Raw genomic sequence first — 25,101 nt, 5'->3', positions numbered from 1 at the left:
CTGACTGGGGTTAACTGCCTGTGACTCTGGTGGCAGTGCAGCTTCCTGAGAGTGCTGGTTTGCACCCAGGGCTGTGCATGTTGCAGGGTCATAGGATGTGTACCCGGTCCGGCCTGAGAGTGCTGACCCCACCCCATGTTTTGTATATATATATATATATATATATATATATATATATATATATATATATATATATATAAACAATAAATTAAAAATTAAAAACAAAAACTCATAATATGAGGACCAACAATGCTGATGTTAGTAAAGCAGCCAATATAGTGGCTATGAAAGACAAAAGAGTAGCAAAAGAGTAGCAAACATGTCAGCAACTAAAGTGTAATTATAAGGACAAAGCTATTAGGTCTAACATTTAAGGCTAGGCCACACAGATTTAACAGTGGAATCAGAACATAAATGAATCAGTGGACTCTCATAGTCAACAGGCTAGAAAAAAAATCCAGCCTGTATGGAAAAATGGACTCTCAGTGCTAGATCAGATCATCTACTATCAATAGATCAAAAGCCAGGAAAATAGAGTACTTCATAAAAAACACTGCCAACCAGTGTGGACATTAAGCCCCCTCTGGGCTAAGGTGCCATCTGGCCTCCTTTTGAAGAAGGAGTTTGGCCCTGTTGCCTCCTCTTCTCGCTGGCGGTTTGGTGGTGAGAGTGCATACATTTCTCAACTTGGATACATATATATATAGGTACATTTATCAAGCAGTGGATGCTGTTTTTTCCACGTGAGCCTTCCGGGTCGCCAGAAACAGGATTTAAGAAGTAGCGGTCTTAAGACTGCTGCTCCTTAACTCGTCCGCGACTTCTGAGGTCGCGGACTGCAATCATCCCAATCATCCCAATCAGATATGATCGGGAAGATTGACATCCCCTGCTAGCAGCCGATTGGCCGTGAATGTGCAGGGGGCAGCATTGCACAAGCATTTCACCAGGAATGCTTGTGCAATGTTAAATGCTGACAGCGTATGCTGTCGGCATTTAGCGATGCAGGGCAGACATGATTTGCTATAGTGAATCAAGTCCGCCCGGGGTATGATAAATCTACCCCATTGTGTTTTTTTAAAAAAAAAAAATATATATATATATATATATATATATATGTATATATATATATATATATATATATATGGATAGATGATAGATAGATTTAAAAATAACATTTTCTTCTAAGTGAAGAACAAAAGTATATACTGTACAGTATTTCTTAACAGACCATTGGCTTTAGCACAGGTGGCCTAGCTCACCTTTGGGTTAGTGCACAAACAAAAATAAAAAAAGGCTCTTGTAGTGTGCCCCATAGAAATATATGGGGAAACGGGAATCAGCACGGCCATGCTATCCAACTTCCAATTTAATATGAGCGCAAGAATAGGTGCACTATTGATTTAACTTGTGCGGTGTTAGTGCTCAATAGCGCTAATATTTTTGCGTTCCACTTGTAATCTAGGCCACTGCCGATGAGGACTCATTTTGATATTGGAAAAGTAAATTTTAGGGAGCAAACATACTTTGCAAAAACAAATATTTAAAACTACAAAAAATGCTTAAAGGGACAGTAAAGTCATAATTAGACATTCATGATTTAGACAGAGCACACAATTTTAAACAACTTTCCAATTTACTTCTATTATTTAATTAGCTTATTACACTTGTTATCCTTGGCTGATAGTTTTTTCTAGGTAAACTCAGGAGCAGCAAATAACCTGTTCTAGCTGCTGATTGGTGGCTGCATATATATACCGATTGCCATTGGCTCACCCATGTGTTCAGTTAGTAACCAGTAGTGCATTGCTGCTCCTTCAGTAAATGATACCAAGAGAATGAAACAAATGTGATAATAGAAGTAAACTGGAAAGTTGTTTAAAATTGTATTATCTACCTAAATCTTAAAAGAAAAAATGTGAGTTTCATGTCCCTTTAACATTGCAATTAGCGATGCATGTTTATAGTGTTAGGGCTAGATTATGAGTGGAGCGCTATTTATTACTGCGATCAACTATTTGCGTGCAACGAATACCACGTGTATTACAAGCTGAAAGTAAAAAAAAACACCAAGTCACGCTAAACCGATCACATTTTCTCAAGTGCGCTAATCCAACATGAAATATTAATATTTCATATTCCAATATTCTTCACATAGCAGAATATGTTCTATTTATTCTTAAAGGGACAGTCTACACCAGAAAATTGTTTTAAAAGATAGATAATCCCTTTATTACCCATTCCCCAGTTTTGCATAACTAACACAGTTATAATAATATACTTTTAACATCTGTGATTATCTTGTATCTAAGCCTCTGGAAATTGCCCCTTTATTTCAGTTCTATTGACAGACTTGCAGTTTAGCCAATCAGTGCCTGCTCCCAGATAACTTCACGTGCACAAGCACAGTGTTATCTATATGAAATACGTGAACTAACACCCTCTAGTGGTGAAAAACTGTTAAAATGCATTCTGAAAAGAGGTGGCCTTCAAGGTCTAAGAAATTAGCATATGAACCTCCTAGGTTAAGCTTTCAAGAATACCAAGAGAACAAAGCAAAATTGGTGATAAAAGTAAATTGGAAAATTGTTTAAAATGACATGCTCTATCTGAATCATGAAAGTTTATTTTGGCCTAGACTGTCCCTTTAAATACATATTTCTACATATATCTGATGTTTTTTTGTTGGTAAAATATATATTTCTACATATATATATATATATATATATATATATATATATATATATATATATATATATATATATATATATATATATATAAAATTATATAGATATATACATATACATAGGAATATCTATTTATAAATACAGTGAAGAACATTGGAACATGACATATTTACAGTAAATACACAGTATAAAACTTTATTAAATATGGAAATATGATTTTCTATGTTTTCAGCTTCTTGACTGCAAAGGGCTCCAATATATATGTATTTATGTACTTATATGTGTATATATGTGTGTACGTACATATACATCTGTACACATACATATTTATACTGTATATATATATATATATATATATATATATATATATATATATATATATATATATACAGTATATATATATATATATATATATATATATATATATATATATATATATAATACACCTGTATAAATAATTACACCTAAGGTGCTACCACTGACAACACTATGTAAATACTAGTTAAATGATAATTAAATATATAATGCAATCAGATATGAAATCAAAAGTATGTTCAAAATTAAACATGATCAAAATTAAATATGTTTAAAAAATATCTCAATAACAAAACACACTTAAATAAAATGAAATGAAATATATTTTATAAATAAAAATGTAATGCAAGAGTGTTATCCTTATTATAGGAGAGGCTCCAGAGTTCTCTTCTCACTGAAGGGTTAAAGGCAGCTCATCCAAGGTTCTGGTTGAGTGTAGAGTTTAGATTCCACCATATATATATATATATATACAAATTGGTTGAAAGAAACGGCACACACTTAATCCCACAGCCACCTGGTGCTCAGCCCAAAAGTACATACAGTAGGTAAGAACCGGATCCAACGGACGGTCTCCGTTGTGTAGCAAGATCCAAGAACAGCCGGCACACAGGAATTTCAATCAGTAATCCGATTTAATAAGCAAAAAAGAAACCAGACGTTTCGGCTCTGCCGCAAGCCTTTTTCAATGGTATTCAGACCGGTCATATTTAGATGTGTATATTATGTATCTCTATATTAACCTTTTAATGCCGTTATATTCCATCATAATTACACTGGGATTTAGAGCCGTTATGACGGAATGGAACATCATAGCCAATGGCTGTCCTGAATCCTATTGCGCTTCCTGGATTTGATCGCGGTCTGGAAGGCATTCCTAGGGTTATAGGGATGCCCCCCAGACTCAATCCAATAATTGAAATCTCGCGATCATGTGCACGATTGCGTGATTTCAATTTGTCTACATCTGAACAGTTGTTCTGATGTAGACACTTTAACCCCGGCAGGAAAAGGTTAAAGCCTGTCTTTTTTTCTCTAACACTTTAAAAATCATATCTTTGGCCCCTTAGAACTTTTTATTGCATTTTTTTTTAAATCATTTTTATTAGGTAGCGTTATCATGGGTTTACCAATTACCTGTACATTTAAATGTATTTTTAATGTTTTTTGTGCAACTTTTTATTTGAACGTAACAGTTAACCAGAGCTCTAAGGTCACTCTAACCCGACACACGTTAATTTCATTTGCGATTGAGCGAACGCGTTTACTTTCAACTTGTAATACGTGCTAATCCTGATATCGCTTGTGCACAACTGTTAGCGCAGCACTCGTAATCTGGCCCTTAGTGTTTCCTGGAATATGGCACCATACCACCAGAATCATGTCATTTTAAATGTACAATATATACATTAGCACTGGTATTGTACTGCTGTCAATCTTATAAAAGCTTAAGTTATTTGTTTTCATATTTTTTCTAGAGCACATCAATGAACGGGCTATCTGCAATGCTGTTGCACCAGAAAAGGATGTTGATGGCTTTCACATTGTTAATATTGGAAGACTTTGTCTGGATCAATACTCTATAATACCTGCTACTGCTGGAGCTGTGTGGGAAATTATTAAAAGAACAGGTAAGGTGGTAAAATGCAATGTAATGGAATGGAAGGGTGCCAGTCTCAAACTGTCACAAATAATTTTGATAATCTTGTGGTCGATAACAATCTATTGGCTTCTAAAAATGCTTGTTTTTGAATGATCACAATGCTATATCGTATTGTTAAAAAGCCACCTCCATGAACGCATTTTCAACAGAAAAGCTCACACAAAAAAGACCTTTCGAGTGTTAACTACCTGTCTTGGTTGTCTGTTAATTGGAAAATTGTTTAAAATTGCATGTTTTGTCAGAATCCTTAAACTTTAATTAAGACTTTATTGACCCTTTAATACCGGATTACATTTTAGCACCTCCAATCAAGTAGTCATTGGTTATATAGGACTGGTCGCTATTTAACCCTGTCCCTGCTCTATATAGCATGGTTACATTCTACAAAATTAATCCAGTGGGGATTAGAAATGCACCACGGTGAGTCCTGTAGCATATGGAGAGTGTGAGCTCTTCCTTGAGAGGATTTTCTCACCACATCTACTAGACTGACCTGCAGCACTTTCAAAAGTCTCAGTTTCAGATTAAATTTTAGCCTATATGAATGCAGGAATACAGATGAATAAAAAGAGGTCTTCAAGTGGTTATTGTTGTTTTATGCTTAGGGATTAATAGGAATGATTTAATGGGGCCGATTTATTAATGTGTAGGCGGACATGATCATGTCCGCCCCACATCGATAAATGCTGACAGCATACGTTGTCAGCATTTATCATTGCACAAGTTTCTAGTGAAATGCTTGCGCAATGCCATCCCCTTTACATTCGTGGACAATCGGCCGCTAGCAGGGGGTGTCAATGGGGATGCTATTTTAAGCAACATTCTAATTTACATCTAGGCTTTTTTTTTTGGTTCAGACCTGGACAGCACTTTTTTTTATTGATGGATGAATTTATCCACTAATCAGCAAGAACAACCCAGGTTGTTCACCAAAGATGGGCCAGCATCTAAACTTACATTCTTGCATTCCAAATAAAGATACCAAGAGAATGAAGAAAATTTGATAATAGGAGTAAATTAGAAAGTTGCTTAAAATTTCATGCTCTATCTGAATCATGATAGAAAAAATTTGGGTTCAGTGTCACTTTAAGACCGCTGCTTCTTAACATATGTTTCCACACGGAAATTGCTGCATCCGCAGCTACATAAATCGGCCTCGTAATCTGCATCATTTTATTTGTGCATGGAAAACAAGGGATTTTGCAATGCTTTAAACAAAATATTTTAAATGCATTATGTACAATGTAAGAGAACTGTCTGATAGGTACTTCTAATTTACTTCTATTGTAAAATGTATTTCTATCAATCTGTAGCATCATTACAAACATTACTGCAAACACTGCTTTCATACTTCCAACACTGCTTCAAGACACATGCATGCTCATGAGTCTACTTAGATATGACCTCAATGAATGTTTCAACAAGTGATACTAAGAGAAAGTAGTAAAGCTAATAAGAAGAAGAACCTTTTAAAAACATTAAAATTTAATGTTAAAGGGACAGTCTACTCCAGAATGTTTATTGTTTAAAAAGATAGATAATCCCTTTATTACCCCTTCCCCAGTTTTGCATAACCAACACTGTTATATTAATATACTTTTTACCTCTGTGATTACCTTGTATCTAAGACTCTGCAGACTGCCCCCTTATTTCAGTTCTTTTGACAGACTTGCATTTTAGCCAATCAGTGTTGAATCCTAAATAACTCCACAGGAGTGAACACAATGTTATATATATATATAACACCATTAAAAAAGAGAAAGAACTGTGTAGTTTTAAAAAAATTCAAATAACTACACCAAAAGACAGGGAATTCAGCATTCAATTTTTATTATTTGGGTCACAATTACCCAACTAAACATAAATGTCTAGAAAATTCAACAGTGCAGTATTGTTGCTACAAATATGTACCAGGTAAGCAATCAAAATTGATAAATAAAGCATATATATGCACAAAAGCTGTATCAATATAATACATGTGTAGCGGATGTTTAGTATCTTGAAGCAAGAGTATGGAATCTTAACTTTATTTAATTCGTCATGACCTAAATCACAAAACAACACCTCCACCAGAGGTTGGCATGCAATAAATTGCACAAATCAGCCAACTTAGTTTGCCATGAGGATCTATGTTTATGTGACACACCTCTATTTAAGGTAGACAACACATCAATGTTATAGTGATAACAAGATTATAATAATTTAAACCTGCATAAAGGTCATGTAAATACCTATTTCAAAATGAAGCATGCTCCAAAAGGTAAAGTTTGGGCCGGAGGGTACCTAACAACACCTTTTCAGAGGGCACCACTATTATGCATAGTATCAGGTGTCATGAAAGATAATAATTAGTTAGGATCTATGTTAGGTCCCCCACTCCAAGGTCCAAATTTATACCAAAATATTGTTGCAACAAAACATTAGTAGAGGATACAAATTAGTTAAACAGTGTAACACAGACTGCCATAGTTTTTCTGTCAAAGGAGCTGCTGTAAACTGTGACTTCTTTACAGATCCACATAACAATCTTCGTAACAGTTCCTAGACATTCCGGTTTCCCAGAGTACCTTTCAATGATATCGTCCCCATAAGACGATTATGAAGAAAGAAATGCTTCTAGCAAAAAAGCCGGTATAGTTACGTGTGTGGAGAAATTACGGTTTTTCGTCACTACTTTCCAGCAGCACACGGCATATATTAGCACAAAGATCCAGGCTTCTGAAAGGTAAAACTGGTATAGAAAACTGCCAGCCTCTTTTTGTATCCTTAGGTGCAACAAAGTTACAAACTTATTTGTCTCAAGGCCAAATCATCCGCTCCATGTACGTCACTTGCCGACGCGCGTTTCACCCCCCACGTGACCACAGCGTCATGGGGTTTCCTCAGGGCAAACGGATACCAAAGTTAGACCGCTTCAACTTTTTACCACTGTGAACTCTTCGTGATTGGATACATTCAAAATGTAGTAGCCTATAGAAAAGTCCATTTGTCTGACAATCCTATTAGAGGAAAAGTGAAAGATTTCTTGGACATTACGAAACAAGCACATAGTAACCAAAATACAGAATTATCATATAGATAACTTTCCTAACAGATCAAATTGCTGAATAATGTTGATAGAAAAATTAAAATAAAAAAGAAAACTTACAAATAAGCTTTTTAAACCATGTGCATATGTTACAGCTTATTGTGCATAAATCTATAAATCTAATAAAATCCTTAAAGAGATATTTACAGTGTATCACTGTCCAAAAAAGCAAATAGTTAAGATCATTTATAAATTCTTTAGACTATCATTGTATTGCATTAACACTCTCTGGCAGTTCAACCAGAAACTCGTGGAGGACCTTTAAACTAAATAAATTAAGTCTAGAGAAAAGATGCAAATTCAAATTTCTCATTTAGGCCCTTAGGGGCCAACGTCTGTAATTTGTACATCCATGCAGTCTCTTTTTTCAGCAAAAGGTTATCGATGTTCCCTCCTCTACCAAACAGGGAACAACTCTCGATACCTATTATTTTGAGGTCAGACAGGGATGAATCATGATGTAGCAAGAAGTGTAGTGCTACTCCACTTCTAATGTCACCATCCTTTGTGGCTTTTATATCGTCCCTATGTTCAGTTACCCTCTCTTTAAGCATGCGCCTCGTTTTTCCTACATAGAAAACGGGGCAGCTGCATGAAAGTAGATAGATAACATTCTCAGTTTTACAATTAATGAATTGTCTAATAGGGAATGATTCTTGTCCTGTAGAAAAAGATTTTGTACGGACAATAAATTTACACAGGACAGAATGTCCACATTGAAAGCATCCTTTTACCTTTCTATGTTCATTCAGCCAATCCAAAGGTTTTGGGCTTTTGACATAGAAACTTCTAACCAGCTTGTCTTTCAAATTCGGAGCTCTCTTAGCCACTAGAGATGGTTGCTTGCCCACAAGATTAAGTATACTTTCATCTGCTTGCAAAAATTGCCACTTCTCTTTCAGGATCCCACGAATCCTTTCCCAGTGGCAATTATATTCAGTAACAAAACGAATTTTTTCATCCTGTATTTTTATTTTGTTTTTATAGAGAAGATCATCCCTGTTTTCTCTTTTTGCTCTATTCAGGGCAAAGTTTAGATTCCTCTTTGAATATCCTCTGTTCACAAATCTATTGTACATGTCTCCTGCATGCACATTAAATTTATTAACACTTGAGCAGTTTCTCCTTAAGCGCAAAAACTGCCCAACCGGAATACCTCTAATTAGGGATTTCGGATGGTGACTCGTGGCTTCCAAGATATTATTCGTGGCCGTGTCTTTTCTATAGATTTCAGTGGCCAAAACATTTCCTTCTTTTTTAATTTTTACGTCCAGGAAAGTAAGTTCACTTTCACTGAAGTCAAAAGTCAAGAGGATATTGAAGTTGTTCACATTCAGAATTTTTATAAAGGATTTTAAGGACTCTTCTGTTCCCCTCCAAAGGAGGAACACATCGTCCACATAGCGTAGCCAGATCAAAACATGTCGATCTAGCCATTCTTGTAAGTCACCAAAGACCACCTGATTTTCCCATAAGCCAAGATGAAGGCATGCATACGAGGGGGCACAGGTGGCCCCCATCGCTGTTCCTCTAATTTGTCTATAGAGTTTTTTTTTTTTTTTTTCATCATTAAGCAGGCGGATAAGGGGGGTAACCTGGTAATAATGGAGGAGGCAAAATATGCCAATGAGGTTAAACGTCAACTCAGAAATAAAGATCAATACCACTTGTTGCCAGGTAACCCCATTGATTCTATACAAGCTGAATTGTTGCACCTGCTTAATGATGCAAGGAAGGATGGTATAATTGATAAAAAAGATGATAAAAAAGAATATAATTATCTTTATACTAAATTTCCCAAAATCCCGGTGTTTTATTGCATCCCCAAGTTGCACAAAAACTTGAGGGAACCGCCGGGCCGCCCCATAATATCGGGTATTGGGAGTATCACAGAAAATCTGGGTAATTATGTTGATAGATTTCTGCAACCCTTCCTCATGACTTTGACATTTTATGTCAAAGATACTAGCGATTTGCTGAGAAAAATAGATGGGCTTGAAGTAGAAAAAAACACTTTATTGGTCTCACTGGATGTGGAGGGCCTTTATTCGTCCATACCACACGAAGTGGGGCTGAAAGCTGCAAGGCATTTCCTTGAAAGTAGAGGCCCTGGGTATAGAAAACACACAGAATTTGTACTAAAACTGTTAAGGTTTGTCTTAACTAACAATGTCTTCCTTTTCGACAAAAAATTCTATAGACAAATTAGAGGAACAGCGATGGGGGCCACCTGTGCCCCCTCGTATGCATGCCTTCATCTTGGCTTATGGGAAAATCAGGTGGTCTTTGGTGACTTACAAGAATGGCTAGATCGACATGTTTTGATCTGGCTACGCTATGTGGACGATGTGTTCCTCCTTTGGAGGGGAACAGAAGAGTCCTTAAAATCCTTTATAAAAATTCTGAATGTGAACAACTTCAATATCCTCTTGACTTTTGACTTCAGTGAAAGTGAACTTACTTTCCTGGACGTAAAAATTAAAAAAGAAGGAAATGTTTTGGCCACTGAAATCTATAGAAAAGACACGGCCACGAATAATATCTTGGAAGCCACGAGTCACCATCCGAAATCCCTAATTAGAGGTATTCCGGTTGGGCAGTTTTTGCGCTTAAGGAGAAACTGCTCAAGTGTTAATAAATTTAATGTGCATGCAGGAGACATGTACAATAGATTTGTGAACAGAGGATATTCAAAGAGGAATCTAAACTTTGCCCTGAATAGAGCAAAAAGAGAAAACAGGGATGATCTTCTCTATAAAAACAAAATAAAAATACAGGATGAAAAAATTCGTTTTGTTACTGAATATAATTGCCACTGGGAAAGGATTCGTGGGATCCTGAAAGAGAAGTGGCAATTTTTGCAAGCAGATGAAAGTATACTTAATCTTGTGGGCAAGCAACCATCTCTAGTGGCTAAGAGAGCTCCGAATTTGAAAGACAAGCTGGTTAGAAGTTTCTATGTCAAAAGCCCAAAACCTTTGGATTGGCTGAATGAACATAGAAAGGTAAAAGGATGCTTTCAATGTGGACATTCTGTCCTGTGTAAATTTATTGTCCGTACAAAATCTTTTTCTACAGGACAAGAATCATTCCCTATTAGACAATTCATTAATTGTAAAACTGAGAATGTTATCTATCTACTTTCATGCAGCTGCCCCGTTTTCTATGTAGGAAAAACGAGGCGCATGCTTAAAGAGAGGGTAACTGAACATAGGGACGATATAAAAGCCACAAAGGATGGTGACATTAGAAGTGGAGTAGCACTACACTTCTTGCTACATCATGATTCATCCCTGTCTGACCTCAAAATAATAGGTATCGAGAGTTGTTCCCTGTTTGGTAGAGGAGGGAACATCGATAACCTTTTGCTGAAAAAAGAGACTGCATGGATGTACAAATTACAGACGTTGGCCCCTAAGGGCCTAAATGAGAAATTTGAATTTGCATCTTTTCTCTAGACTTAATTTATTTAGTTTAAAGGTCCTCCACGAGTTTCTGGTTGAACTGCCAGAGAGTGTTAATGCAATACAATGATAGTCTAAAGAATTTATAAATGATCTTAACTATTTGCTTTTTTGGACAGTGATACACTGTAAATATCTCTTTAAGGATTTTATTAGATTTATAGATTTATGCACAATAAGCTGTAACATATGCACATGGTTTAAAAAGCTTATTTGTAAGTTTTCTTTTTTATTTTAATTTTTCTATCAACATTATTCAGCAATTTGATCTGTTAGGAAAGTTATCTATATGATAATTCTGTATTTTGGTTACTATGTGCTTGTTTCGTAATGTCCAAGAAATCTTTCACTTTTCCTCTAATAGGATTGTCAGACAAATGGACTTTTCTATAGGCTACTACATTTTGAATGTATCCAATCACGAAGAGTTCACAGTGGTAAAAAGTTGAAGCGGTCTAACTTTGGTATCCGTTTGCCCTGAGGAAACCCCATGACGCTGTGGTCACGTGGGGGGTGAAACGCGCGTCGGCAAGTGACGTACATGGAGCGGATGATTTGGCCTTGAGACAAATAAGTTTGTAACTTTGTTGCACCTAAGGATACAAAAAGAGGCTGGCAGTTTTCTATACCAGTTTTACCTTTCAGAAGCCTGGATCTTTGTGCTAATATATGCCGTGTGCTGCTGGAAAGTAGTGACGAAAAACCGTAATTTCTCCACACACGTAACTATACCGGCTTTTTTGCTAGAAGCATTTCTTTCTTCATAATCGTCTTATGGGGACGATATCATTGAAAGGTACTCTGGGAAACCGGAATGTCTAGGAACTGTTACGAAGATTGTTATGTGGATCTGTAAAGAAGTCACAGTTTACAGCAGCTCCTTTGACAGAAAAACTATGGCAGTCTGTGTTACACTGTTTAACTAATTTGTATCCTCTACTAATGTTTTGTTGCAACAATATTTTGGTATAAATTTGGACCTTGGAGTGGGGGACCTAACATAGATCCTAACTAATTATTATCTTTCATGACACCTGATACTATGCATAATAGTGGTGCCCTCTGAAAAGGTGTTGTTAGGTACCCTCCGGCCCAAACTTTACCTTTTGGAGCATGCTTCATTTTGAAATAGGTATTTACATGACCTTTATGCAGGTTTAAATTATTATAATCTTGTTATCACTATAACATTGATGTGTTGTCTACCTTAAATAGAGGTGTGTCACATAAACATAGATCCTCATGGCAAACTAAGTTGGCTGATTTGTGCAATTTATTGCATGCCAACCTCTGGTGGAGGTGTTGTTTTGTGATTTAGGTCATGACGAATTAAATAAAGTTAAGATTCCATACTCTTGCTTCAAGATACTAAACATCCGCTACACATGTATTATATTGATACAGCTTTTGTGCATATATATGCTTTATTTATCAATTTTGATTGCTTACCTGGTACATATTTGTAGCAACAATACTGCACTGTTGAATTTTCTAGACATTTATGTTTAGTTGGGTAATTGTGACCCAAATAATAAAAATTGAATGCTGAATTCCCTGTCTTTTGGTGTAGTTATTTGAATTTTTTTAAAACTACACAGTTCTTTCTCTTTTTTAATGGTGTTATAATAGTTAAAGGGTCTGCATTCTAATCCCAAATTTGAGGTGTAACCGGGTTGTTTACTAAACCTGGTGTTTGTACTTTACAGCCTGACTCCCCTAATTGTGTATATATATCCGTTTTATATATATATATATATATATATATATATATATATATATATATATCACACGTGAACTAGCACTGTCTAGCTGTGAAAACTGTCAAAATGAACTGAAGATAAGAGGTGGACTTCAAGGGCTTAGCAATTAGCATATGAGCCTACCTGGGTTTAACTTGCAACAAAGAATACCAAAAGAACAAAGCAAATTTGATGATAAAAGTAAATTGAAAAGGTGTTTAAAAGTGCATGTCCTATCTGAATCAGGAAAGTTTAATTTTGACTAGACTATCCCTTTAACTTTCACATCCCTTTAACTAAATTGTGGAATAGAAGAACACATTTATGCTCTAGTATTGTTATTAGTGATGGTTGAATCTTTCCCATTGTTAAGTGTACATATGATGATCAATTTAATTATAGCAGTAACAAAAGAAAAATTTAAATGTAAGCCAGGCTCATTCGAAATACATGCATTTTATTTACTAAAATCAAATATGTAATTTTTTTTTCTTCTTAGGGATTGAAACGTTTGGAAAAAATGTGGTGGTGGTGGGCCGATCTAAGAATGTTGGTATGCCAATATCAATGCTGCTACACACAGATGGAAGACATGAGAGGCCTGGGGGTACGTTAATAAGGGCTAGATTACAAGTGGAGCACTAATTTATCCAGCAAACGGGCACATTTAAATAACCAGCTTTTACAAGTGGCTGGTTATTGCTACCACAAGCTCACGTTAGTAATTAGCACTTATAAAATTAAATCTCTAAATGTGCCTTATATGCCCCCAAAATACAGTGTAGTGTATTTTATTTAAAAAAAAACTGTAGCATTTTTATTTTTTAATAAAAACAACTGCACTAGGCAGTTTTGGGGCTTTAAAGTTGGCGGGAGAGGAGTGTTAGAAACAAAACATCACTAAAAAGTGCCTTTACATTGCGGTCTATGGGAACTGTGTGTTCCCTGTAAAAATACATATAAATATACAGGCATATGCTTATCATATATATTTATGTGTTAATAATATGCTGAAGAGGTGTCTTCCAATCCATTAGAATTGTTAATTGCTTCACTCTGGTTTTTAAGAGATTTTCAAATTGAAGGCTAACTCAAATCCATAATTCTCATTCTAAAAACAGTTCACACACTTTGGATTGTGAATAATCACCAAAAGGTTTCACCAATACTGAATCAATTAGCCATCATGCTTTACTTTTGCTTTGGTTGTCTATATTTTGCTTCCATGTTGGTTGACGGAAACCCCTTGAACCCCTCTCCCCGACCAAAACTGAGAATGGCCTGTCTCTTCTAGTTTTCATGTACTTACACAAAATGTAAGAAATTAAGGGCTAGATTATGAGTGGAGCGCTATTTAACACTTCCGCTTGTGCGTTAACTGCGCTAGTAGTAAGCTTTCAGCTCGCAAAGGATAGCACGCATATTACAAGCTAAAAGTAAAAAGTATTTGCTTGCGCACTGACTCGACACTCGCAAAATGCCGATGTCTGTGTTAATGTATTCCCTCATAGATTTCAAAGTCTAACCTAATATCCTACTCGCGTGCAAACCCAATTGCATTTTCTCAAGTGCCAGTGATGTAGAAATTCCGAATTTACTAAGCAGCGTATGCTGCTCATTCCGTGCGAGCCTTCCAGCTCGACGGAATCAGGAGTTAAGAAGAAGCGGTTATAAGGCGCTACTCCTTAACCCAAACGCCACCTCTGAGGTGGCGGACTGCAATCATCCCGATCAGATACGATCAGGATAATTGACACCCCATGCTAGCGGTGGATTGGCTGCTAATGTGCAGGCAACGGCATTGCACAAGCTTTTCACAAGAAATGCTTGTGCAATGATAAATGCTAACAGCGTATGCTACAGCGAATCATGTCTGCCCGCCATATAATAAATTGTCCCCTGAATCTCAACATGTGTTCTCTAGAATGGATATTCTCAAGAAAGGTTTATTATGCCTAATTATTTTTCCTATGCAATAGGAAGCACTTCTCAATGAGGTAGACAACCACTATTACAAATGGTGGGAATGATAAAGTGTTGGGGGAATTACAATTTTATAATTATATATGTGTATTTAACAAAACTTAAAGGGACATGAAACACAATTTTTTTTTCTTTCATGATACAGATGGAGATTACAATTTAAAAAAAGATTCCTATTTACTTCAGTTATCAAATTTCATTCTCTTTGTTATACTAACTTTCCCGCTTTTCAACAAAGGATAACCAGAAAACAAAGAACATTCGACAATAGAAGTAAATTGGAAAGTTGTTTGAAATTGTATGCTCTGTCTGAATCATGATTGAAAAATGTTTTGGGTTTTATGTCTCTTTAATAAATGCAAATGTCAGATATCAGCAACATTCTGAATTTTTTATTTTTTATTTAAGGAGATGCTACTGTGACAATTACACATCGATACACCCCTAAAGATCACTTGAAGAGCCACACTCAGTTAGCAGATATCATCATAGTGGCTGCAGGTAAACATTTTCGTTTTGCTAATTCTGAAGCTTAGAGGAACATTTGATGCTTAGCAAACCCTATCAAATAAATATTAACCACTTCCCACCTAACGGTTCAGCTGCCCTGAAACCTTAGCTGCTTCCTATATGGGATTGCGGGTTGAGAGGCGTGCCTGGTGTCATAGGCACTTCTCCCTGACCCGATCCCATCATTGAAATCAAGCGATCGTATGAGGGATCACGTGATTTCAATGTTTACTCATTTGTTTATATTGGAACTTTGTTCCGATGTAGACAAATAAGTCCCAGCAGGAAAGGGTTATAAACATGCAAAAGGTTGAAGGTATGTGCTTCCCGTATGTTAAATCACATAAAAATGACACAGCATACCTGTAAAAAGCTGACTAAAAATATCATGTGAACATCTCTATGTAAAATATATAATTTACTCAAAATTCATTCAGCTGCCAGAGTAAGTGGTCGTGAGCAGTTATTCTTCATCTACTCTTTTTACTGGTATCTGAATGGTGAAAACAACACTATCAAATAGCATCGTCATGGTGAAAACAACACTATCAATCAGCATCGTCAGTGCTAAGATCACACTTTGCTTACATAATCTTGCAATATTTCATAGTAGCCTTCCTTAATGAGAAGGGAAATAAAGTGACTGTGCCTGCACATGCCAGGTGTACGCTTGTAAGTCCAGAGACTAATATCCTGATTAGATATTTGAAGTCCCCTTACAATGCGATGTAGCTACTGAGGAAATTTTCAGGTAAAATAGTTTCTTTTTACATTCCAGAGGTGTAAACTGCCCCTTTCTTAAGGATAATGAAAAGCAAAGTGTATCAGTAACGTTGCTTTAATTTACTGATAGCCTCTGAGGTGCTGAGGGCCTTTTTCCTTCATGGAGACTTAAGAGCTGATGCCCTAACTTGCTAGTACCATCCCTTAACTTAACTTAACATATAAAACCTTAAATGAAACACAACACACAGGGCTGGGTTAAAGACCATATCATGGTCACATTTATTTAACATATTTAAATAAATAACTCGACTTCAAGGAAGCCATAAACATATTGAACCAGTGGCGGCATTGGAGGCCTAACAAAATCTAGCCCCATACAGCCAGAGGTCAGGCCACGTGTTGTTGGAATTTCGCAGGTGGAGCCCAAAACTGGCTCCACCCCATTCCATCATGAGTAACAGATGTCCTAAGGGATCTTCAGCCAGCAGACCCACAGGGCCGGGTTCCCCCCAGGGCTGGACCTGGGGGCGTCACCCCGCCCATTAGCCCGACTGTCACCCCTGCAGACTTTGAACCCCAATTTATTTGTGGCCGTAACTTCCCGCTACTAGGGGATAATATTATCATGACAGCGACTCCAACCCATAAGGCATCATAATAAAAAGCCTTCCAGCATTTTTTCTGGGGAGCACCAAAAATTACCGCTGAGGGCTTACATCGAATAGGTCAACTAACCCTATCCCTGCCTCTAGCTTATCTTGACCAGCAACCTAAATGGAAGCCATTTGCCTGAATGCCGCTCAACAACAACTTGTGTGTTCGGGAGCCCCAGTTGTTGCCCCTCCTGAGTGGATATTGCTTTCAGGACTGCCCAATGGACATAGGAATGCCCCATGATCCAGACCCTCTTGGGACCTCTGCTAGAACCTAAAATAGATTTCAAACATTAAAACATGGAACCATTCACCAGCCCCGAACCTCAAATGTTATCCACTTCCCCACCCCGTGCCCTCAATCACTTGTAGGGGGTTGAACATACAATTTATATCTTTGAGATCTCCATCTCCCCAATGTCCTTATGGATTCTGCCTGCCAACCTAGGGCTGCTGCACTAGTGGCCGCCCCAATTCTAAATGAATAGGGTGTAATTTTACAGTCACTAAGGTTTGCCTCGACTACCATCTTTCACAGCACTGCTGCAAATTGGAACCAAGACAAGTTTGAACCATCCTCGTGTACTAAGAACTGTTCACCCATATGCGTGCACACATCTATAAAAGCCTGGGCATTTTGAACCAGACATATACCTGAATCAGACGTGGTAAGGGACACCCAGGCGCCCTTAGACTCCTCGTCCGTTTTGGACCTAGGGATAAAGAGCAGGACGCTGTTCTCAGACCACCTAACGTGTCCTGCCTGTATCCCTTTCCCTACTGCATTTTTTGACGGAGTTACCAGCTCTCTTGGACAGAGAGCACCATAAAAAGCAAACGCAAATGCACAATTGAACAAAGCCTGCTCGTAAGGTCCCGCACATACTGACTTTGCTGCCTCTAGAAGCTTCCCTAGCCTACACAAAGTGAATGGTTCATGAGCATCCGGTGCTTTATGCTCTAGCCTACCCCAACCCTTCAGAATCTGCCTAACTAGGAACCCTTTTGTCACATTGGGATAATCCCGCAAGTTGCGGAAAAGGGATATCGCTACCAGTTTGCTTGATATCGCCCCTTTTTTGATCCTTTGATCTCTCATCCTCCCCAACCATTTTAAAAATACTGTCTGATTACCCTCAGATGCCTGAACCTCCGGATCAGTGCAGAATCTTTTCCACTCCAGCCAGTGTTGATTGTATGCCTGCCATGTCGCTGGGGCTAGCGACGCGTGTACTAGCTGCTGAATTGAAGACCATCTCCCTGCCAACTGCCAAAGAGAAGGGGGACAAGGTAACCCACGTGCTCGTGCTGAGGAGCCAGCTTGCGAAACATATCCAATTGAAATCTAGATAATGCATTCGCGAGGGTGTTATTCACCCCTGGGATGTGCGTAGCCTGGAATTGTATGTTGACTTGCAAACACCTCAGCACTAGGTGCCTGAGATATCTAACCACAACCGGGGATGAAACGGATAGCCGATTAATGGAGAATACTACACTGGGATTGTCCGTCCAAAATACTATGTAGCGATCCCTAAGCCCCGACCCCCATAGCTCCATCGCTACGACTATGGGAAACAGTTCAAGCAATGTTAGGTTTTTGGTAAACCCGGCCTGTACCCATGGGGGGGTCATGCTTCCGCGCTCCACTCCCCATCCGGGTAGGCCCCATAACCCGATGATCCTGCCACATCTGTAAAAAAAAGAAGCATTTGACTTGATGTTAGAGGGGAACGCCATAGCAAAACGTCATTAAATGCCCTAAGGAAGATCTCCCATACCCTCAGGTCATCTTGCATGTCCTGGGAAACTGTGACTACCCGCCTGCCAGCCTGGCCTGCCAGCAGGGCTTCAAGCCTCCTATTAAACACCCTTCCCATAGGGATCACTTTACAAGCAAAATTAAGGAGACCAAGAACTGTCTGTAGCTCCTTAATGGTGATGACCTGAGCTGCCGCTATTTTCCTTATTTCACAAAGCATTCTCTGAACTTTGTCCTCAGGTAGCCGACATAGCCTTTCAGCAGTGTCTATTTCTATCCCCAGGAATGTCAGCTTAGTGCATGGGCCCTGTGTTTTGTCTTCCGCCAAAGGGACACCAAACTCGGACATTAAGCTGCACATAATGGTCATAAGTCGGGCGCATTCCCCAGACCCAGACCCCCCTACCAGCAAAAAGTAATCAAGGTAGTGTGCCACCACACCCCCTTTTGCGGCTGTGACCACTGCCCAGTGTAGAAAGGTGGTGAAGGTCTCGAAATATGCGCAGGAGATGGAGCACCCCATAGGTAGACATTTGTCAAAGTAACATTGACCCTCGAATTTGCACCCCATCAGTTGAAAGGACTCTGGGTGAATCAGCAACAATATGAAGGCCGATTCAATATCTAATTTAGCTAGCAGCGCCCTAGGACCCGCCCTTTTGACGAGATCCAGGGCTTGGTTGAATGATTGGTAGTTGACCAAGCTTATGGCCGGATTGATTGCGTCATTCAACGACCTGCCCTTTAGATAGGACAGGTGTTGGATCAGGCGAAATTTCCCAGCTTCCATCTTAGCGACCACCCCCAATGGGGAAATCACCAGTGAAGAAAGTGGCGGTTCTTTGAATGGGCCACAATTTTATTTTAACTTCCCCTGGGTACTCCTATGACGAATGCAGGTTCCGATGTGTTGAGGAACCTAAAACTACCCCATGCATTGGGATTCAGAACCCATCCCTGGTCCCTTCTAACAAAAGCTTGGCGGCCTCCCCATCTGGATAAGCCGACAGCCATGGTCTAATTGCAACTAGTCTCAGGGGCATTGGAGACCTTGGGGTTAGGTCCTCCTTTTTGGAAACCTCTCCCAGCCGCTCCCTCTCTTCTTTTGGGGCATTCTGTGCCTGGGTGCGGCCCTCCGCAATACATGCATGCGTGATGAAAGGAGCAGGAAGCTCCCTTGTCGCACTGCTTCTCATTAATTTTCCAGCATTCTCTACCTCTGCATTTCGTGATAACCTGCGACTTTTGCACCCCTTGACGCTGCACCCCTCCCAGAGTAGGACCTTTCTCAGGACCGAGCTGTGACCATAGGTCCAGGTCTTTTACCCTGAAGGAAAGCACCAGATTCCCTACCATCTTACGCCTAAACTCGCTATCATATGCTCGCCATATTCCCTCACTGTGTCTATTATAAATGTATTCAATGATGTCCGCGTACTTTATCATATCAACTGCTGCTTCCGCCCTATGCTCCAAGAAACAGGAGGAGAAGACTCTGAAACAGCGCCACCACTCTTCAAAAGTGTCTGGCATTTGCACCTTCTTAGGGCCTGTTCCATCCTCGCTGCGTTCTTTATCGTGATACGCTTCCAGAGATAGTTCAAAGATATTAACATATCTGTGCTCCAATATCTTAGCAGTGTCTATTTCTATCCCCAGGAATGTCAGCTTAGTGCATGGGCCCTGTGTTTTGTCTTCCGCCAAAGGGACACCAAACTCGGACATTAAGCTGCGCATAATGGTCATAAGTCGGACGCATTCCCCAGACCCAGACCCCCCTACCAGCAGAAAGTCATCAAGGTAGTGTGCCACCGCACCCCCTTTTGTGGCTGTGACCACTGCCCAGTGTAGGAAGATGCTGAAGGTCTTGAAATATGCACAGGAGATGGAGCACCCCATAGGTAGACATTTGTCAACGTAACATTGACCCTCGAATTTGCACCCCATCAGTCGAAAGGACTCTGGGTGAATCGGCAACATTCTGAATGCAGATTCAATATCTAATTTAGCTAGCAGCGCCCTAGGACCAGCCCTTTTGACGAGATCCAGAGCTTGGTTGAATGACTGGTTGTTTACCGAGCTTATGGCCGGATCAATTGCGTCATTCACCGACCTGCCCTTTAGATAGGACAGGTGTTGGATCAGGCGAAATTTCCAAGCTTCCATCTTAGGGACCACCCCCAATGGGGAAATCACCAGTGAAAAAAGTGGCGGTTCTTTGAACGGGCCCGCAAAGCGACCCAATGCTAGCTCCTTCCACAATTTTATTTTAAATTCCCCTGGGTACTCATATGACGAATGCAGGTTCCGATGTGTTGGGGAACCTAAACCCACCCCATGCGTTGGGATTCAGAACCCATCCCTGGTCCCTTCTAACAAAAGCTTGGCAGCCTCCCCATCCGGATATGCCGACAGCCATGGTCTAATTGCGACTAGTCTCAGGGGCGTTGGAGCCCTTGGGGTTAGCTCCCCTTTTTGGAAACCTCTCCCAGCCGCTCCCTCTCTTCTTTTGGGGCATTCTGTGCCTGGGTGCGGCCCTCCGCAATACATCCATGCTTGACAAAAGGAGCAGGAAGTTCCCTTGTTGCACTGCTTCTCATTAAATTTTCCAGCATTCTCTACCTCTGCATTTCATGATAACCTGCGACTTTTGCGCCCCCTGAAGCTGCACCTCTCCCAGAGAAGGACCTTTCTCAGGACCGAGCTGTGACTATAGGTCCAGGTCTTTTACCCCCAAGGAAAGCACCAGATTCCCTACCATCTTACGCCTAAACTCGCTATCATATGCTCGCCATATTCCCTAACCGTGTCTATTATAAATGTATTTGATGATGTCCGCGTACTTTATCATATCAACTGCTGCTTCCGGCCTATGCTCCACGTAACAGGAAGAAAAGAATCTGAAACAGCGCCGCCACTCTTCAAAAGTGTCCGGCATTTGCACCTTCTTAGGGCCTGTTCCATCCTCGCTGCGTTCTTTATCGCGATACGCTTCCAGAGATAGTTCAAAGATATTAACATATCTGTGCTACAATATCTTAGCAACCATTTTCGGTTTAAGATTTGCGTGCAAGGAATGAATCTTGCAGGGGTATGAATCCCCTTGAACTGCAACCTTCCTAGCGCTGACTGCGTTTTCAACCCCACTCTTCTGACTGCGTTTTCAACCCCATTCTTCTACTCCCTGCTGTGGCTCCCACTGGATTTTGTGCCGCGGTGGAAGGTAAAATGCTCTGTGCAGCGCAAAGTACTAGTCTAACCCCAGCTTCCCTGCTCTGATTACGATCGGCCACTAGGAACTTCAGCATGTGGAACATGTGCCTATCCCTTTTGCTAGTGAGCCCCAACCTCCTTTCCCCATCAGAATCCAAATCTGAACTAGATTCCCCTGTAAATGTGTGTGTGAGGTGTGAGGGAAAGCGCTCACTGGCCAAAGCAGTTAATGTCCCTTCACCCGCAGATGTGGACTGTGCTGCTGACGCCTCATCCCTGGCGGCCATCCTCTGTAGGTCTGTGCGAGGCTCCGATGAAGGCAGAACTCCTGCCTCTGATGTCTGCATGGTAACCTGTGAGGGAGACATAAACGAGAGGTTAGTATCCAGGCCAGCGGAACCATGGCCCTGCTGTCGTGGCAGAGAGGGGTCAACGTGCCCTGAACCTGTTCTATCTCCATATCATCTCTCTCATACCACCCAGCAGTCTCGCTGCGGCTCACATTCAACCCCTCGTTCATGCCTAGGCCATTATGCAGCCCTGTCCGGCCATCCTGTCCTTGTGTGCCAGCCTTAGGGAAATGGGTGCTATTATATTTTAACGCTCCTTTAGGCCCAGGTGCTCTAATAGATGCCCCATGGCCCCTCGGGTACGGCCTGGCCTTGTACCCATCTGCTGTTCCTTGCTTGGCTGACTCCTCTGCCTCACCAACCTTCTTCCTACTCGTGCCTGGTATCCTCCCAACTCTTCTGGGACCCCTACACCATGCACCTGCCCCACGGCCCCGTTTCAGCATGGATGCTCTCACCCCTCTTAATGCCTGTGCAGAGTATTGTGCAGCGGAGCTACCGCACCCGGATACTCCCCACTCACCTGCACCTAGCACCCTTCTCCTTCTCCGATCACCCGTTGCTGCCGCCGATGCTCCGTACGCCACCGACCCACGCCATTTCTAAAAGTGATGTCACATTGGGGGCGGACCGGAAGTGGAAGTGTCCGGTGATGCAATGCGGCCTTAGTGGTCAGTGGGTAGTAGATTTGGGCCTGTAATGGTGCCTGCAGCCGGGCCAGGCCCCAAGGGCCCAGCATTGACCATAAGCATGACGCATGGGATCACTGTGGCAGACAGGGCTCTAAAGAGGCCCACAACTGCAGTGGCAGCCTCCGGGGAAAGGCTGGATGAAGTAAGGGCCCCCACTCCTGCTTCTAAGGCCTGTTCTAGATTTTGAGGCCCTGGACCTGGGAAACCGTTACTCCCACTCCCCACCCCCGACCCTACATTCTGCACTAAGGCCCCGATTGTTGGAGAATCTTGGACCAATTGATCAGGCTGGGAAGAGGGAGAGGGGAGGGGGGATTATACAGGACTGAAGGCTTCCGGCGTCTGCGGAATGCAGTCCTCCTGTGTGTCATCCACTTCATCCCTGGATGTCGCCTGGTGACCTTCACCACCGGGTCCCTGTAATGCTTAGGGACAGAAGAAGTCTGCCTGGTATGCCTCATGGTGATCTAACAAAATGGAGTTGGTCAAAAACCTCCACTGCTGTAAAAATACCAGGAGAAAGAGGCCGGATACCTCAGAACCATGGCTTATAACCGGTGAGTAAGGACCCACCCCTCATATTGCAACAAAGTTGCCATAGCCTACTCTTACCAGGGATTTTTACTACCACTAGATGGCACAGGCCCTTAATTTTGATGCAGGAGACTTCGCTACCTTACACTACCATTTGTTTCTCATAAAATGCACCAGATAATATAATGTACCATACATGCAACTATTGGTGTAGAACTTGTCTTGACTCAATATAGTTCTGTTTAAGAAATATTTTCCAATTTCCTTTAGCTTTAACAACAATAAAAAGATGATCTTTTATCTATGTAAGTTCTTATAAATTTTGTAACATGATTAAATTGTGAAGAAAAAAAATATATAGTCTTGTACTTGGGCAACGTTATTAAATGTGTTCAGTGTAAATGGGCATGAAGCATTCCAGACCTTCTATAGCAGATTAGTCATAGTTAGTATGTTGTTACTGATATTACATTACTTATCTGAATACTTCAACATTTAAGGAACATATTCCATCAAATTAAGTTATTGGTTTAAGTTATGCTTTTGTTTATCTGAGAGTAATTCATTCAAACTGAAAAATACCTGCAATACTTTATAAGTATTATATATATATATATATATATATATATATATATATATATATATATATATATATATTCCAAACAATGGTGTAAGTGCACTCTCACCAACTCTTGCAGCTTGTCAGGGTGCTATGAGGTTAATAATATAATGTAGCAAAGAAGCACTCACTGAACAGTTCCAACTGTGACAAAAAAGTTTTAATTCAAATTGTGACGTTTCGGGACAGCAACAGTCCCTTCCTCTGACAAATTAACAATGTGAAAATGCAGGCCTTAAATAGGCTCCAAATTACCCTCCCCTAGTGATTGACCAATCATGGCCAAAGATACATAACACACCTTCCATAGTGACCAATAGCTATCAATGATACAAATCTAATGTATATAGTGATTCGAGTGAATAGTAATAAAGTAATTTAAACATGGAACTCCGTATTGTTAATACAAAAGGGGGGCAATCTCACTCCAACCAAACCGAAAAGTCAGCTAAATAATCGTTAAGTATATAAAAAAGACCGTAAATAAACAGTGAGAGAGAGGGATCGTAATTCAACCAATCATAGTCGCCATGGCTCATGGAGATCGTAATTCAACCAACCAGCAGTGTTCTGACTCCTGGAGAACCTAATACCACCAATCAGCAGCGTTGTGGCACTCAATGCTCGCTACGTCATAGTAGAGGCTTTCAAACTACGCCCACCTGTCGCTAAGGACGCATACTACCTCAAAAATAAAGTATCACATTCATTATAATCCCAAATAAAAACGCTCCCCAGAACGCTGCATGTCTTTGTTCAAAACACTATAAGGCCGCCCTTAGATTGCCAATGTTAAATATACATCAATGGCCGAAACTGATCTGTATCAGTGTCAGATCTGTCATCTCAAACAGCACAGAGAATGGACAATCAGTATCATACAATCACAGAGTCGTCACTCTGCACTTAAAAATTAGCATAAATAGGAAAGCCCTGTTGGTGCCGCACTTGATGATTCTGTTATAGCCTTCATAACAAAGGTAAATAAGATGCCGAGATCTATCCAATCATTAATGGGACCGCCCCATGAAGGCGTATCAAAACATTGCCAAGTGTGAACCAATTCTACGTGTCGTACTGACACTGACAAGCGCACTGACAAG

The 25,101-nt window shown here is 40.1% G+C and overlaps 1 protein-coding gene across 1 annotated transcript in view; it reads left to right on the top strand.

Annotated features, from left to right (window-relative positions):
- Nucleotides 1–25,101, top strand: part of MTHFD2L (methylenetetrahydrofolate dehydrogenase (NADP+ dependent) 2 like) — a 180,782-nt gene that overhangs the window by 100,814 nt on the left and 54,867 nt on the right. The window contains exons 4-6 of the mRNA XM_053700160.1: nucleotides 4,481–4,633; nucleotides 13,456–13,563; nucleotides 15,348–15,440. Of these exons, the coding sequence (XP_053556135.1) occupies nucleotides 4,481–4,633; nucleotides 13,456–13,563; nucleotides 15,348–15,440 (354 nt within the window). The remainder of the gene's footprint in view (nucleotides 1–4,480; nucleotides 4,634–13,455; nucleotides 13,564–15,347; nucleotides 15,441–25,101) is intronic.

The sequence above is a fragment of the Bombina bombina genome, chromosome 2, assembly GCF_027579735.1.
Source record: "Bombina bombina isolate aBomBom1 chromosome 2, aBomBom1.pri, whole genome shotgun sequence".
NCBI classification, from domain to species: domain Eukaryota; kingdom Metazoa; phylum Chordata; class Amphibia; order Anura; family Bombinatoridae; genus Bombina; species Bombina bombina.
The sequence above is the reverse complement of the archived record's forward strand: the minus strand, read 5'-3'. Positions and strand labels throughout refer to the sequence as shown.